The sequence below is a fragment of the Gobio gobio genome, assembly GCF_949357685.1.
Source record: "Gobio gobio genome assembly, chromosome: 1".
In the NCBI taxonomy this organism is placed as follows: Eukaryota; Metazoa; Chordata; class Actinopteri; order Cypriniformes; family Gobionidae; genus Gobio; species Gobio gobio.
Genome location: NC_137097.1, coordinates 51,027,241 through 51,043,189, shown reverse-complemented (window position 1 = coordinate 51,043,189; position 15,949 = coordinate 51,027,241). Strand labels below are relative to the sequence as shown.

Here is a 15,949-nt window from a genome sequence, read left to right as displayed (position 1 = left end):
GGATTAAGAAGGGAGAGTTTTACTCTTTCAAAAGAAGTACCTTCCACTTCCAGCTCTCCCTTGGACTCCCCTCCGCTAGTGTACACATAGTATGTTCCTATGTCCTCTGTGGTCGCCTCATTGATGATGAGCCAGTGCTTTGTCCCATCTTTCTTAAAGCGATACTTTCCATCTCGGCTCAGTTCCACTCCATCCTTCATCCTGAGAGAGATGAAGAGAGACAGAGGGAGAGCAAGACAGAGAGAGACAAAGATGGAAATAATGTTCATAAGGAGAAACAGAGGAAGGCAATCTATGCCAAGATGACTGAAGATAAAATAGGAAAGATTGGGACGTGTACAAAGGGAACATGGGACATGACGGAAAGATGTAGCGCAAGAGAAAATAAACTTTGCCCACGCCTTTGGATACAGCAGAACACAGTTCATTATTTAGCATGAAAATTACTTTACTCTTAAGCTTTAAAGTGGAAATAATTAATGTAGTAAAGAGTATACGACTGGAAACCTTCCATCTGCTTGTCTGAACATGAGCAGAAATGTCGAAAAGCACAAGCAGTCACAGACAGCGCTCAGCTACATTGCTCACTTAAACAGAGAGAGGTAATGACAGAGAAAAATGCATCATCTAAATCTAAATGTGCCATTTATTACAGGCTAATAGGTTTTTGTGTTGTTTGACATGACTATACTGTAGTCGTTGTTAAATGATTCATTGTGTTCTATAATTGTTGGTAATAAACGGAAAACAAAAAGCAGTCAGATAATTTGCTATTTAGGCCTATTTAATGTTAATAATGGCTTGTTAATTCTAAATGACTATAATTAGCGATACTGACCTTGATAGTACCGGAATTAATTTAGTCAGCTAGTGATGTATTGAGCATTTCAATTGTGCAGCTGGTCTGGTCAGTATATGTGTAGTCTTGTTGACTGAACTAAATAAGCAGGTGACCAATTCAACAGGTAAGTGTCACCAGTTTGGTCCGGTATCTCACCATTTCACATTGCCTGCCTCGTCAGACACTTCAACCTCAAACTCCACTTTCTCCCCAACCACCACATGGACGTCATCCAACATCTTAGTGATGGTGACAGGGGGTTCTGTTCATATAAACACACCAATAAGTGGTTAATATATTCAAACACACAGTCACACTTGTACAGCAGAATATGAATATGAACCACATTTTCATCAAAGTACAGAGGAACTTCTGTAACAGGGGCAGATGGCAACTACAATCCATGGAGAAATAAGACAAAAATTATATCTTACAAGAAATAAAGCAGAGACCTGGCTCAAAAGCAAACGGCTCAGTAAAACAAGGTAAGGACTCACAGCATAGACAGAGTTTTAAAATAATCAATAGGGCAGATGGCTACCACTCAAGGACAGACAGGACACGGGATGGCGACAGATAAGAAAAGACAGAACAAATGAGACAGCTGAATTTGCAAAGAGGGGGTGTGCTAATGATGCCAGTGATGAGGATGAAGAAGATGATGATAATGACAGTGTACCTTGGACAAAGACCTCAGTGAAACTCTTGTCCTCTCCAACCACACATTCATACGCGGCATCATCAGCGAGGGCGCACTTGTTAATAGTGAGCTTACGGATACCACCAACACTCTCAAAGACATATCTAACAGGGAGAGAAATTCAGCACAAACCTCATGTAAGGCATCGAGCATCAACCTTACCATCATGCCCTCCTGTGACATTGTCTTTTCCCCATCCTTACATTCATAATCAATGAATAATCAGTGCACCTTTTGGTCTCTCAAAATGTTATACAAAATAGTTCATTCGAGTAATTGTTTAAACACACAAACACACTGGATCATACTTGGCTGAAGGTTTGATCTCCTGTCCATTTTTCAGCCATTTGACTTGAGCATTGGGGTCAGACAGCTCAACGCTGAGCTGCATTCTCTTTCCTTTTTCCACAGAGTAAGCAGGTTCCAACTTCCTTAGGAAAGCTGAAACAGAAATAGCGCAAACATATACAATCCTTACAATCTTCAACTACCGATTCCAAAAAAATGGACAAAACAAAACTATATATTAGGGATGGATTTGAGCTCTGAGACCTTCGTATGCATGTTTGTGTGTGACAAACTATGTCTGTGTGCATCCATCGCATGTCTCACCATCACTCTTTTTGGGCTCCACCTTCCTCATCTTCTTAAGTCTTTTGAGCATGCCCCTGAGATCAGTGATGCCATACTCAAAGGCGATCTTCTCATAGTCACATGGTTTGGCCTCTTTCAGGATATCCCAGACATCCACATCCACCTCAGGCTCCTCCTTTTGCTTCCTCTCTCTGAGGTACATAAGAAGCAAAAATATTTTTGGTTACACTGTTCATTGGGCTCCAAAAAAACATTGACCCATACAGACAGCTGGCACACTAAACAAAGAATCTTAGAAAATGAATAGCATTTATTCACGTTTATATCTGGGATCTGTGTGTGTGAGTGTGTCTGTGTAGTCTTATATGTTCTCTTATGACCCCATACAGAACATAAAGTTTAAAGTCTAAATCTACAGGGAATAATTGACACTTTGCATCATGATGGCTAAAGTGAAAACGAAGAACCTAAATTCCACATAAAGTAAATAGAATAATAAGAAAAAACATGGGGTGTAGAACATCTTACAAACCTTTTCTTGAGTAAAGCACTGAAGTCAAGATCACCTGCATCCTCTCCTGCATCTCCCCTAGAAATGAACAAGATGCATACAGCATTTTAACCAACATTTACATTTATGAATTTGTTTTATCCAAAACTACTTCAATTGCGTTCAAGACATATATTTTATCAGTTCATGCATTTCCCTGGGAGCCGAACCGATGACCTTGGTGTTGCTAGCACCATGCTCAAACTGAAGAACAAAAAGCCTGGCTCAGTCCTGAGGCTAAACCTTTACCTCCCGGAGCTGGACCTGGAGCCAAACACTCAGATATGCGGGAAAAAACTCTCAATCTGTCTATGAGATTATTACTGCTCAGAAGAGCAGTTTCTGGCAACAGACTGCTCCCTCAATCATATGCATAGTGTAGAGTATATAATCTTGCATGTATAAACATGAGGCGCATAAACCACTATATCTGCGCATGCACTTACAGCAGTATCTAAATGTAAAGTGACACTGACAATATGAAAAAAAAAAGCCTGATAACAGTACATTGAAACAACGTGAAATCAAGACATCTACAAGTTACTAATGAGCAAGAGACACAGACATACAAACAAACTTACGATCGTTTGAAAGCCTCCAAAATGTTTGTTTCCTTTGTATCCTCAGCAGCTGAAGGAGAAGATGAAATTCATGATGATGTTTGATTTGCCCCGCAATCTGATTACTGTCAAAGCCAATAAATGTGTAGTGCTGATTTACTAAGTGCTGTAAAACTAACAGGAGAGGATCTAATCAGCTAAATACCTATTGAATAATGAATCAGCTGTATTGACTTAACGCTTACACACACCAGGTGTGTTAACTGATTTTTTTCATCTGAAAACAGTATTATATGCTTTATAAATGTCCTGTGACATACATGAGGATCTCCAAATCTCGCTATAGGTACTAGTCAGATTCAGTGATAACTTGAGATTTTGTGAGTCTGTATACAAATGTTCTTTGAATAATTAATCACTTTGTACCCATAACTGCGCAATATCCTACCTTGGACGGTGATTTCAAACGTGCAGATGTCACACTTGTCTTTAGATGTGACCTCACAACGATAACCTCCAGCATCCCCATCCACAACCTTAACAACGGTCATTTCGTAGGTGTATATCTGGTATCAAAAATGTAAATAGTAACTCTGTGCTCTAGTAAACAAATCCCAAATAAAACACATGTTCCTTCACACACTTTGGTGTTCCTATCGTAGATTTCTTTGAACTGTAAGTGTTTTCCAGCCTTGCTGCCCAGATCCAGCCATTTCCCCTTCAACCACTTCATAGTTGGCTTCCTTAGCATCTGAGAGGAGTCCACCTTAGCCACAAATGTGACATTTTTCCCTGTAACCAATAAATGAAGACATGGGTAACATTGCTGAACACAATATTGCCAGTTACTTTGTGTATTTTTATTTTTATTTCACCAACAGAAATATTTTCAGTAGAACTAAAAGCTGATTAACTGTTGGCCATCTCCGAGCAATACACAGTAGAAGCATTTGTTTCCAGAATGAATGTTTTATTCTTTAAAGTTGGTGTCTAATGCTATTTCATGCATTCTGACTTATTTACACAGTTAAAGAGTTGGATTCTCATGCTAAACATGGCTAAAATAAAAAATAAACAAAACAAGTTGGACGTCCGACGTATGAGTATTTCTGTGCCAAATACACTCCTTCAGGATTCGGATAGGTTTTGGATTTTTTTTTTTTTAGAGTATGGCCCTGTATGATGGCATAAAGGGCAGATTTCCTTGAATGGGCACTTCTCCCGGATGAGGTCGTGCGCACATCGACCAGAGCAAAAGCCTGGCCATCAACGAGCTTCATTCGGTTACAGAAGCCGTCGGCAGCGCTGTCATTTTGTTTTTAGACCACAAAATCAACAATGTCACTAAAGAAATGTGGTTTTGGTTGTGAGGGAAAGATTACCCAGCGTTAAGGAAACAGTGGATGCAGTTTGTTTTTCCGGAGCAGCAACGGAGTTCTACAAGTGTGTTTGTTTGTTCCCCATCATGAGTCGAAACCGCAGGCGGTGAGTGAAACTGCATCAAATGTCTGTGTTTTGTTGGCAATCGGCACGTAAGTGCATATAATGTAAACAAAACAAATGTATAGTGAATCGAAAGTTATCCAGGGATAATGCGATAATGTAGTGAGTGTGTGTGCGTGCATGCTCGTGACTCTTTAGCTCCACCCACTGCACGCCTGCACAAGCTCGGCTGTTTTCGGAAAGAATTGGTACAGCATATCTTTCTTTTATAAATACGATCAAACTAAAGACACATCGGAGATATGAAGGATACAATACTACTCTATAGGGACTCATGATTAACATGAGATTAGCAGTAACTGTGCGTGTTATGTACCCTTTAAAGCCTGGGACACACCAAGCCGACATCAAAGAACTAACAGCGACGAAAGCTGACTATATTGTTGCCTCTCGACGGCTGTGTCTCGGCCAAAAAGCTGCGCTTGAACACACTAAAAAAGGTCTAAAGGCGACTGTCAACTAGCACATGTGTTCTACACCTGCGTGTAAGTAAATATCTATCTATATCAGCAGGTATCAATAGTCTATTTTCGTCATTCAAAAAGGGAAAACGAAACTAGGACGGCAGATATACAAACCGTAAACAAAGCGCTTGCTAACCATTTTGAATATCAATCATGCTGATCACTTTCTTCATTCCAGTCGGCCCATGTTGTTATAAAAATATTAGTGTATTGAATGATCAGGTAAGATTATAACAGTCTACTGTCTTTACCATCTTGACTTCTTTGCTCGCTTTCATCACTTGCTTTTATTCTCATGCACTGACTCGTTCGCTAAGCTGAACAGACAATCTGTTCTCTCTCTCTCTCACCAATGGCCCGACTGTGATTCAACATGCTGAATCGGGATCCGACTACGGCGACTAGAGGCAACGTTCTGAAAACCTAAGCCAACTGACGCTCAAAAACAGACAGCCCGATAGCCAACCATCGGCATGATGTGTCCCCGCCTTAACAAGTCAGCTTTTTAAACAAATAGAATGAGTGAATGATTCAATGACACATCACTTACTGGCGTAACGATTTAACCTGCAGAACAAGTCACCAAAAAATACCACTAATTTTAGATATTAGATACAGCAGAGTGGATTCAGCAGTGCAGTTGTGGTTCAGAATCTCACCTTTATTAACAGTGACACTCTGAGGCCTCTCCACAAACAGGCCACTTGTCTCAGACATCTGAGGCTCTTCTCCTGGGACATGTTCTACCGGCAGAGTCAGAGAATGAAAAAGTAAACTGATATGAACTGCTAAAAGCTCACATCAATGGACACTAAGACAGGCTATAGTCAACGATGAATGGAAAAAAAGAGGCTGAAAAGAGTGAATTAATCATAATATTTACTGTTCATAAGGATGTGAGGCAGCCTGTGGTAAAGCTTCCCTAAAACATTTAGCACCATCTAGCAAACCTATACCCATAATTACAACACAAAAACTATTAATTAATTACTCTCACCTTTAAACCTTTCCAGATCTTTAAACCTATAGTTCACCCCAAAATAAAAATTCTGTCATCATTTGTTCACCATCATGTCTTTCCAAACCATGACTCTCTTTCTTTTGCGGAACATATTTTTTTATGAGGGCGAGTAAAAGAGGACAGAATTTTAATTTTTGTGTGAACGATATTTTTAAGATCTGCACTGGGATGTGAAAGACACTTTCAAAATTTCCTTTGCATGAAAAATAAAACTTTTTTTTTTCATGTATATGTCATTGACAATACATGCTAAAGGATTTGTGTGTCTTACCATCCTCAGGCAATTCTGTATTAAAGAAAAAGAGAGAAAGAGTGGGGGAAACCATTAGGAAGTTATATAGGGCACAACATTAAGACATTATAAAGGGCTCTTCTAAGACATTCATATACACATACTGTACATACTAACACAAATACATAGAAAATCCATTTGTCCTTCAGCTTTTCAGAATGAAGTGCATAGCCGTTATTTAAGTTACTTTCTCAATTAACCAGTCATTCCAACTGAAACCCATTAAGATCATACACTCAAAAAAAAAAGGTTCTATATGGCACCAAAAATGGTTCTTGGCTCGTAATCATAGGGGAACCTTTTTAAGTGCTATATAGCACCAATTTTGGTGCTTCAGTGGTTCTTCAGCGGTTCTTTGACTAAGGTGCTATATAGCACCACTAACATATACAGAACATGTTAAGATATGGTGCCATATAGCACCAAAAGTGGTTCCTCTATGATTACAACGAAGAACTATTTTTGGTGCCATATATAACCTTTTTTTTTTTAGAGTGTAGTGGTAAAAATGGGTGGGTGGTTTTTTTAAGTTGTTGATGCTGGTTAAACTCAAGTTAAATGGCTTTGATAGCTGGTTATTTAAAACAAATTCTGGCATTCTTTTCCAGCTCTCCTTCAGAATCAGATAACATCTCTACAGAAAAAGTTGACATGAATGTCACAAAAAAGTGTGCATTTATTAAAATGCACAGCAAACGGCTACATAAACTACCCATGGTGTGATAAGACCCAGATGATACATTTCCATTGTCATGCATTTTCATAAAACCAGAGAACAAAACATCACTCTGTTTTATGTTTATGCAACTTAATGTGATACACCGAACATGGATGAAAAGTCACAGTGCAATGCATAGTTTGGCTTATATTTCAAAACAACTGCATAAGGCTCTTACTGGAACCATGGTTATACAGTTTAGAACGACCCACCCTATTTTATAAAGATGATTTACCCGTATACACTTATCCCAGATTAGATAGATGTAGAAATAGTTTAACACCAATGTCAGCAACTAAACATATACACTGTGAAAATGCTAGTCCAGCTCTTGGTGCCCTGACCTCATGTTGCTAAATGTCCTGACCCTCACACTATCACACTCTAATGCTGGATCTCATACACAGATCCAGATATTTCCAATGGTGAAACTTTGAGAGGGACAACCACTATACAGAGTATCAGTATACTGCATAACCTTGACTTCTTGAAGACACCCCATTTCTATTCAAAGAGGTTAAATTAAAACATGGTTGCAAGACATCAAGTCGATGTCTGTGAATCATAAAAGTAACACCAACCAAATTAGTCTGAATGAAATAGTATTACATTTCTTAAAATATCATGTAAAATGGTGGTCAGATGTTGAAATGAAACATCTTTTGGTTTATGCACTCAAGCACACATACTTTGATATATACCCACTCTAATAAATAATGTATATATCCACATTTTCTCCAATGAAACATATTTCACCTAAACTATAATTAAGGGATATAGTTTAAGGTGCTGTAAACTATTTTAGCCACTATGGAGTTTCTGAACTATTAAAAATCTTCTGTATCTTTCTGTATTTAAAAACACTCAAAATGTTTGACAGGAAGAAAGCACTTTGTTTAGTTTTTTTAGTGATATCTGTTAGGTAATAGATATTTCTTTCCATTTGCCTAAAATCACTTACAGCACCTGTTGAGGCTAAAATATTTATAACAAATTCTGGATGCTTTGGCGAAACTTTGAATAGACAACGGAGACTGTTTTCTGTTATTGTGAGTCTCAAAACACAATTTTGTCGCTAAAAGACTTGTTGGTTCACTGACCAACTAACTAAAATGAATGAAAAATGTCTTGCTGGTATTCGCCAAAGCAATCTCAAATTTCAAACCATTTGTTTCATGTTGGTCTTGTTTTGGCCAGTCAGAACCCCTGTGACAGACCTGTGGACCACTGACAGAGACAGTGACTGACATTTAGCCACATGCGTAGTCACAGATAAGCAACTAGCACATTGACAAATATGCACACACACATAGCGAGCCAAGAGGAGTGTTTCTTTCCCTTACCGTCGCGGCCCTCATCATCTAAATTAAAAAAAACAATGGAAGCATAATGAGGTTAAGGCAGCACATACAGAGAGACGGGTTAAAACACCAACATTACTACAAACTACATCTTGCCCCTGGAGCCTAGAGCTGGAGAGAAAGTTTAAACAGAAATGGAAAAAACAGCACCTGTCAAACACAGTCAACAGTTAATAAATGTAACTTGTTTTGATATTTAGTTGTATAGCAATGACATTCGTTCATTTTAGGTGTCCAAGTACTATTTGGGGTCACCGTGGGATGTTTGCACTCAAATGTAAAACACATTTGAATACTGTGTACAGATCTCACCCTTCAGCCAAGGCTTTGGCTCTATTTTAGAGGGAACGATTTGCACCCCAGTGCGGGTGTTCGTTTATGACACCAAATTCATGATAACATGAACTGAGAAATTGAAACACGTACCATATATGCACATGGTCAATGGGCTGCATTATCATAATGGCTCACAATCAGATTCAGTGCACATATTGTTCAAAGGAATGCATCCATTACATACACCAATAAATGCAAACACACATATACACATTTATAGATGTATAAAGTTTAAATCTCTCACCCACTAAAGCTTATTCTATAAATGCAGTCACACAATCATAATTTAGAAAAATAAAAATTAAATGTATTTTGATCATAAACTAAATTTAACAACCATTATAAATTATTTTCACAACATTGACAAATTTCATGGTTGTTGTTTTTTTGTCAGTAAAGTGGAAAGAACGAAATGTTTATCATTGATATGAAGCGAAATTCATAATTACTATCAAAAGTAGAATGATTGTAAATAGTAATTCTAAGATCATATACTCACATTGTTAAAACTACCCTAGTTGTTTCCTAGAAAAAAAACTGTTTACTGCATTCTCACATTCTGCCAACTAAACAGTAATGATGGCATCTCCCACTGCCATTGGAAAATAAATCAATTGGCTTGTATTCGTTTTTAAATGCATGCAAGAAAGCAATAAGAAGTTGTCTTCTACAGCACAGCAAGCTTAGCTTTTGTTCATAATGCATTTTCAGCAGTTAAGTAGGATATAATGTTATTTATGCATGTAGAAACAATATACTGTAATTTATGTAAATTGTATTATGTAGACACATAACAGTAAATAAATATGGTTCTGCATGTGAACGTAGTTAGTTAAATGCACATTTATTAAAGCCGGCTGTGCTTCTACTTATAAAGGCAGGAGATCAAGTCAACGATATTAGTATGTCTTTATGCATTAAGATGAATAATTATATTGTTGTTCGACTAAGCAATGTACTAGACTAGATATATGTGTCAATATATAAGCAAACGGTTAAGATAAAGCACTGCTAGTTGGTTTCCGGTAAGATTCACTGGCTTGTTTTCTGTATCTAAAGATGAATTGGAACACCATCAATTAATGTGTAATTTAGCACACCTCTTAATCCTAATCCTAACCCCCTGCAGCACTAGCACACACACACGCAAACACACACAAAGCTCATCTGTAGAAGCAAAGCTACCCCTTGTGCCCATAACAGACTGAATGAAGACATGGTGTTCATGACCAGATTCAGAGCAGGTGACCCACCTTCTGCAGGCTTATCTGTAGAATAAAAGATACTAAGAGTGAGCTTGGCTGCTTTACTAAATATTCGCAATCTGTTTGATGTAATGAATCATTTTAGAGTAAAGAAATGCATGTACAAACCAGCAGGGGGAGCTTCCTTCTCTCCCTTGGCACCTGAAAGAAATGAAATTTATAATCACAGTATTCATTTGGGGTCATGTTAATGTACAAGTTAAAACTCTTAAACTCATATTAGTTTTGTCAGATTGTAAATCATGAAACTGTCCAAGAGGGCGAACATTTTACTTGACTCAGACTGAAATCAGAAGAATAAATACACGATTATAGAACATCCTCATAACAAAACATTTTTAAAGTTGGCCAAACCTATTTTTAAGTCTGCGTTTATCAAAAACCCCCACTGTTTTTACAGTCTATAAAGTGAAGGCAGAAGGTATTTTGTAGTACAGGCATCTGAGACTCTCCGCTGTCCGTTCCTCTGGTCAACAGTAGGTGTAAACAGCTTTTTGCTACATCGTACCACCATCACCTTCCAAGTCACAATCTTGGCATCGAATTGACTCAGAATCTGTAGGGAGTGGTAGGCCCTTCACTCTTTAGTGTTAAGGATACGAGACACCGAACTTGGCCTTGGCGCTGAGGGTCAGATTGCGTGATCTGCTTGCATACTGAAGTACAGACACGTCTATTTTTGATTAGGTTTGTCTTTCAGAGCGCAATATGTTAATGGGGCTCAGGCACTTCTGGTATATCTCCACATCCCAGAGGAGGAGTGGGATACGGTGATCTGGCAAGTTATAAATGCTTTCCCTGCCTCAGGATCTAAGAAGCTGGCTGAGATGTCATCCCAAAAAAGAACAGAGCACCGGGATCACCAGGCAGCTGAAGGTCACGTCTATACACAAACAGGGACCTGTAACAACTCCACTGGGAAATGCACAAATGCTCCGAGCAGCTCTCACCTTACGCATGATGAATTAGTCTGACAGCGTTAATTTGCTTGGCTAAAATATAGTTAAAAATCTTGAGGATCCAGTCAGCTTTTTATTAAAATGGCACTTTCCTCTTAAATCCATTAAGGCAAAGCCGTGCATGTGGTTTGTTTTCGCTATGAAAACCAATATAATTATCTTGCTCTAATCTGTTGAACTCAAGTAAATATCTATTAATCATCTATTACTTCCTTGGTAAAATTCAGCTGATTAAGTCTTGCTGGTTAAACTAAAGAAGAAGCCTGGTGGCGAGTCGAGCATCCAAAAAGCATGCAGGACATTCACTCACACATTTACATTTTGTGTCCCAAAATGTGACTAAAACTATATCATTTGTATTATTGTTTCTAAAATAGTTTCCACTAAATTAAATAACGCTGAATATATATATAAGATTAAAAAAAAATGAAAATGTATAATGAAAATGTTGCCTTGGCAGTACTAAAGCTGAAATAATAAAAAATAAAATAAAGCTAAATAGAAAAAAAACTGATACACATGACAAAAACACATACAATTGCTAAAATATAAAAATAAAATAAAAAATATGAATAGATACTATAATAGGATATAAATAATACTATATTGAGGCAGATGATTCTTTTTCTACCTGAATTCTCTAATGGCTCCTGATCTCATCTCAACTCAACTCAACTCAACTGTTGGGTATTCTCTGGTTTCCAGTTGTCAGCACTCTCTCCGTCTTGCTAGTCTTGGTCCCTGTCACTGCTACATACAGTCAGAGCGCAAAAAACTAACAGACACTCACAATCAACACACAAACACACACGTTCTAAAAGTGTAGGTGTCAGAAGAAGTCAAATGGAGGCCAGTGTGGCTCTAATGCTAATGCTAAAACACTAATGCACAGAGATGTAACGTAACCACCTTCACTGCAGCAGTCTTATTACTGTTTAAACAAAACTTATAAACTTGTTTTTGGTAGCTGAAATAAAGCTTAAATAAGATATTGTAAGTAGATAAGTACTGAAATAAAAATAAATTAAATAATTAAATAAAGTATATAAATAATACTAAAATAACATTGCACAGCAGTTTATTACCCCATTTCTCTCCCTTTATTATTATTTTTCTTTGAAAGGGACCAGGAGAACGATAGTGATAGTACAGAAGCCCATTTGGAAGCATATCAAAATAATTTTTAAAACAAGATAATTACAACTTTAGAAAACTCAGATCTCACAATCTTACTGTATTTATTGCAGTTGCAACTTCATATCTCAGAATTGGACTTTATTGATATGATATTTAAATCTTTTTAACTGAGGGAGAGAGCCAGACTGAGATCATAAGGTCAGTAAGAAGGGCCCAATTTAATGTGGTCGTGTTAAATTAGCACGGAGAAGACTTGATATCTAAAAGTGCATTACATAAACATCATATGAGAAAAGTGTAAACGACCAGTCTAATGCCCTCTCGTCTCCTATGCCTCTCTCTGTGTCGATAATGTGAATCCATTTCCATAAATACAGCATCTATGATTACATATCTACTCCATATATAGGCTGGAGAATATTTCAGTTTTTATGTCCGTAATCATTTCTGTCTGAAGGTCCTATTAAGCTAATCCATAGTAGTTACAGATACGCTACCCCCCGGCGCCTGGTCATACAGCGATTCTGAAACCTAGAAAAATAACCACATGATGCCCTGAAATTGAGTGCAGGCTGAAATACCAGCATCAGCATTTGAAACGATATCATATACATGGCTGCACTCATAATTTGCTCACTTTAGTTACATTAGCCTACAGCGCAAGTACTCTCTCCTTCACTTTGCTGACAAATCACGCTCTACTCTTTGTTCCTCTCTCTTCGACCCCTCACTCTGTTTGGCCGAGGAACTGCCGTTGAATGTTCACAAAGGTAATCTCTTATGACATTTACTCCACCACTTTTCTACAGTTCTCTACTCCACCATGTCTTGAGCCATAAGCCACCTGACCAATCAAAATGCAGAGTGAAGACAATTACGAGAGGATATGTCAGTTAATTTCAACCATTTTGACAGGCCAGTGGGGGAAGATAAACTTTCACAACATTGTGAAGTCTCTCAGACACATCTTGGGATGTGATAACTGAAAGCAGGGGCCTCACTGCGTGTGGCCTTGAGTTAACATGTCTACCCACACCACTATGCGTTAATGTCGACAAATGCCCTTTGCATATCACCACATATATGCTTCCAATGCACTTTGACTTGTCACATACAGTGTTATACAAACAGAACCTGAATGAATGTCTGACTCTGAGTGTTTAGAGTCAGGCTCAAATGTGTTTCGAGTGTGACTAAAAAAACCCCCAAAAAACGTGACCTCTGCCCTTCGAAAGTGCGGCACACTGAAGTTGGGCATTTTAACATGGTGCTCAATGAGATTCTGCTTCCTTCTGGAGCCTGTCCCTAGTGGCCAGTCGATGAATTGCAGTTTAAGTCACTTCCGTATTGGCTTCAAGAGAAACTGCGGGAGAATTGTATACTGCAAATACAATCTAAAATGAATGCCCTCTCAAATAAAGAACAAGGACAAAAAAATTTAGAGTACTGAATAATATTAATCAATACAAACACAATATTTTAAAAGATATTACAAGCATAATATTCTAAATGTCTTAGTCTTGGGTCTGGGTCTCAGTTAATGTCCAACAGTAGCCACATTCAAATCCAGACTCAAAACACATCTGTTTAGCTATTTGCTGAATGAGCTCTGTGCTTTGTCCGAACTGCTTACAATTTAACCCTGTTTTTTTATTTTTGGTTTCATCTTTGTATCTTTTTACTCTTTTAATTCATTTATACCTGTATCATGTTTTTATTTATTTGAATTCTTATTAAGTTGGCTTGGGAGAGCTGTTATAACTGTTTTAATTATCTTTTTTTTTGTTTTTTTTGTTATGGCTGTCTGGGTGGAAGAGGTTGAGAGACGGGAGAGCGATCAGCTGTTCGCTGATTGGCTTGCACGAAAACACGTCATGCGAATTTCCACTCGAGTTGAAATTTTCCAACTTGCCCGGAAAGCACGATTTAGCGCCATTCACAACGCCTAATTCGCCTCATTCACATCGCCCGCCACGTTGCATTTACTTTTGTATGTAATCTACTTGTGCAAATAATTACATTTGCTTTTGGTGTGCACATGCCATAAAGTCCCTTTCACACTGAGCGCGATGCGATAAAGGGAGGCGAATCACAGAGGAACAGACCTTTCACACAGAACACGAAACGACTGATCACCTCCACCACCATTTACACCTGCACACTGGGCTAATTTGGTACCACCATAGACTGTAAAAAAAATATGGACATAGTGTCCGTGACGTCACCCATAGGATTCTGAAGAGCAGTTTTGAAGCGTAAAATAGGGACGAGCTGGCCATTGCCCGGATAACAGAAAATGGGCAAAGAGGCGGGACATGGGTGGAGCTGAGGTGACGCGATGTCATGAAGGGCAAAATTAGCCATATAGACCAAAACCACAATTTGTACCAGGCTGTAAACATGTTTTAATCTGCTGTAAAGTTGGGCATTTTAACATGGGGCTCAATGAGATTCTGCTCTCTTCTGGAGCCTGTCTCTAGCTCCGTACAAGTGATCTAAGGCGCAAATCTAATTGGACGGCCCATTTCATTGTGGAGGGACGGTGGCAAAAATCGACACAGGTCGGAAAAATCCGTGCTTTTTTCGCATCGCAAAAGTTCGCGCCCCGTGTGAGTAGCCCCATAGGGATCTATTGTTTCGATCCAAGAGCATCATCGCGGCGAACATTCACGCCGAATTTCGCTTTCAGCGTGAAAGGGCCTTAAGAGTATATTGGATCTGTGCAGCTCTTAAAGTGACAGCAGCCTAATTGCTGCAGCCGTCTTTATAATAACAAAAGACAAAGCTGTTTTGACTGAATAACTTTTGTAACTATATTTGTAATGTAGCAGTTATTTTACATTTTATTTCAGTCATATCTTTGTTCAGTTGTTTTTATTATTTGTGCAATTGTTGCTATTTTTTGTTGTTGTTCTTTTTAAATTACTGAGTGTTTACTTGTCTTTAATAATGCTTGAAATTTATATTAGTTAGGCTAGTTGTTTTTGCGGTGGTTTTTTAAACCATAGGTAAGTGTTCTTTAGCCTGTTGATTTTTGTTCATGGTATTCAGCCACAATTAAATGTTTTGCATTACTTAGAATAAATGTGAATGATATCTAAGTTTTACCTTATTGGAATCGAAATTAGGAATCTATAAGCATCGGATAAGAAGAATCAGAATCAGAATCAATAAAATTCAAACGATAACAAACCCTAATTTGCTGAGAGATCATGTTTTTTGTGCAAACAACCAAAATGAATTGATCAAAGTGAATTGGAATTAAATCAATTGCTTGTAAATTGGAAACAAATTGTATCGATACCCAGTCCTACTGTTTTCTGGGTCTGTGGTCCAGTTGCAACAAATGCATCATGTTAGGAAAACCTTCATTAACACAAGGGTTTTTCTAATGTAAGGGGTTTGTTGCAACTGGCTGGTGGCCATGACTTCAACTCTGATTTTTAATGAATTCCACTTAAAATATTTCAAAATAAACAGACTGATGGGAACAGCCAAGTGATGTATGTAGTGTTTCTAAGGATATCACAACAACAAAAAAAAGAGATGTTTTTTCCCCTCAGGCTTCATTCAGCTCCTCAGATCCAGATTGAAAGCAGCTATTTTTACAAGCGGTATGTGATGGAGTGTCTTTGGCATTAGAAGCAT

General features: G+C 38.0%; 1 protein-coding gene across 2 annotated transcripts in view; it reads right to left on the bottom strand.

Annotated features, from left to right (window-relative positions):
* mybpc2a (myosin binding protein Ca) overlaps positions 1–15,949 on the bottom strand; it is a 37,672-nt gene that overhangs the window by 13,404 nt on the left and 8,319 nt on the right. Inside the window, exons 2-12 of one of the 2 annotated variants that reach the window (XM_079839173.1) lie at positions 10,314–10,346; positions 5,872–5,987; positions 3,889–4,037; positions 3,694–3,811; positions 3,267–3,315; positions 2,668–2,724; positions 2,154–2,326; positions 1,850–1,982; positions 1,521–1,645; positions 998–1,103; positions 41–201 (exon numbers count right to left, since the gene is read on the bottom strand). In XM_079839173.1, coding sequence (XP_079695299.1) covers positions 41–201; positions 998–1,103; positions 1,521–1,645; positions 1,850–1,982; positions 2,154–2,326; positions 2,668–2,724; positions 3,267–3,315; positions 3,694–3,811; positions 3,889–4,037; positions 5,872–5,929 — 1,129 coding nt within the window. In that variant the 5' untranslated portion in view covers positions 5,930–5,987; positions 10,314–10,346. Of the gene's footprint in view, positions 1–40; positions 202–997; positions 1,104–1,520; positions 1,646–1,849; positions 1,983–2,153; positions 2,327–2,667; positions 2,725–3,266; positions 3,316–3,693; positions 3,812–3,888; positions 4,038–5,871; positions 5,988–6,504; positions 6,516–10,313; positions 10,347–15,949 lie in introns of those variants that run through there. The other variant, XM_079839174.1, reaches the window with a different exon arrangement.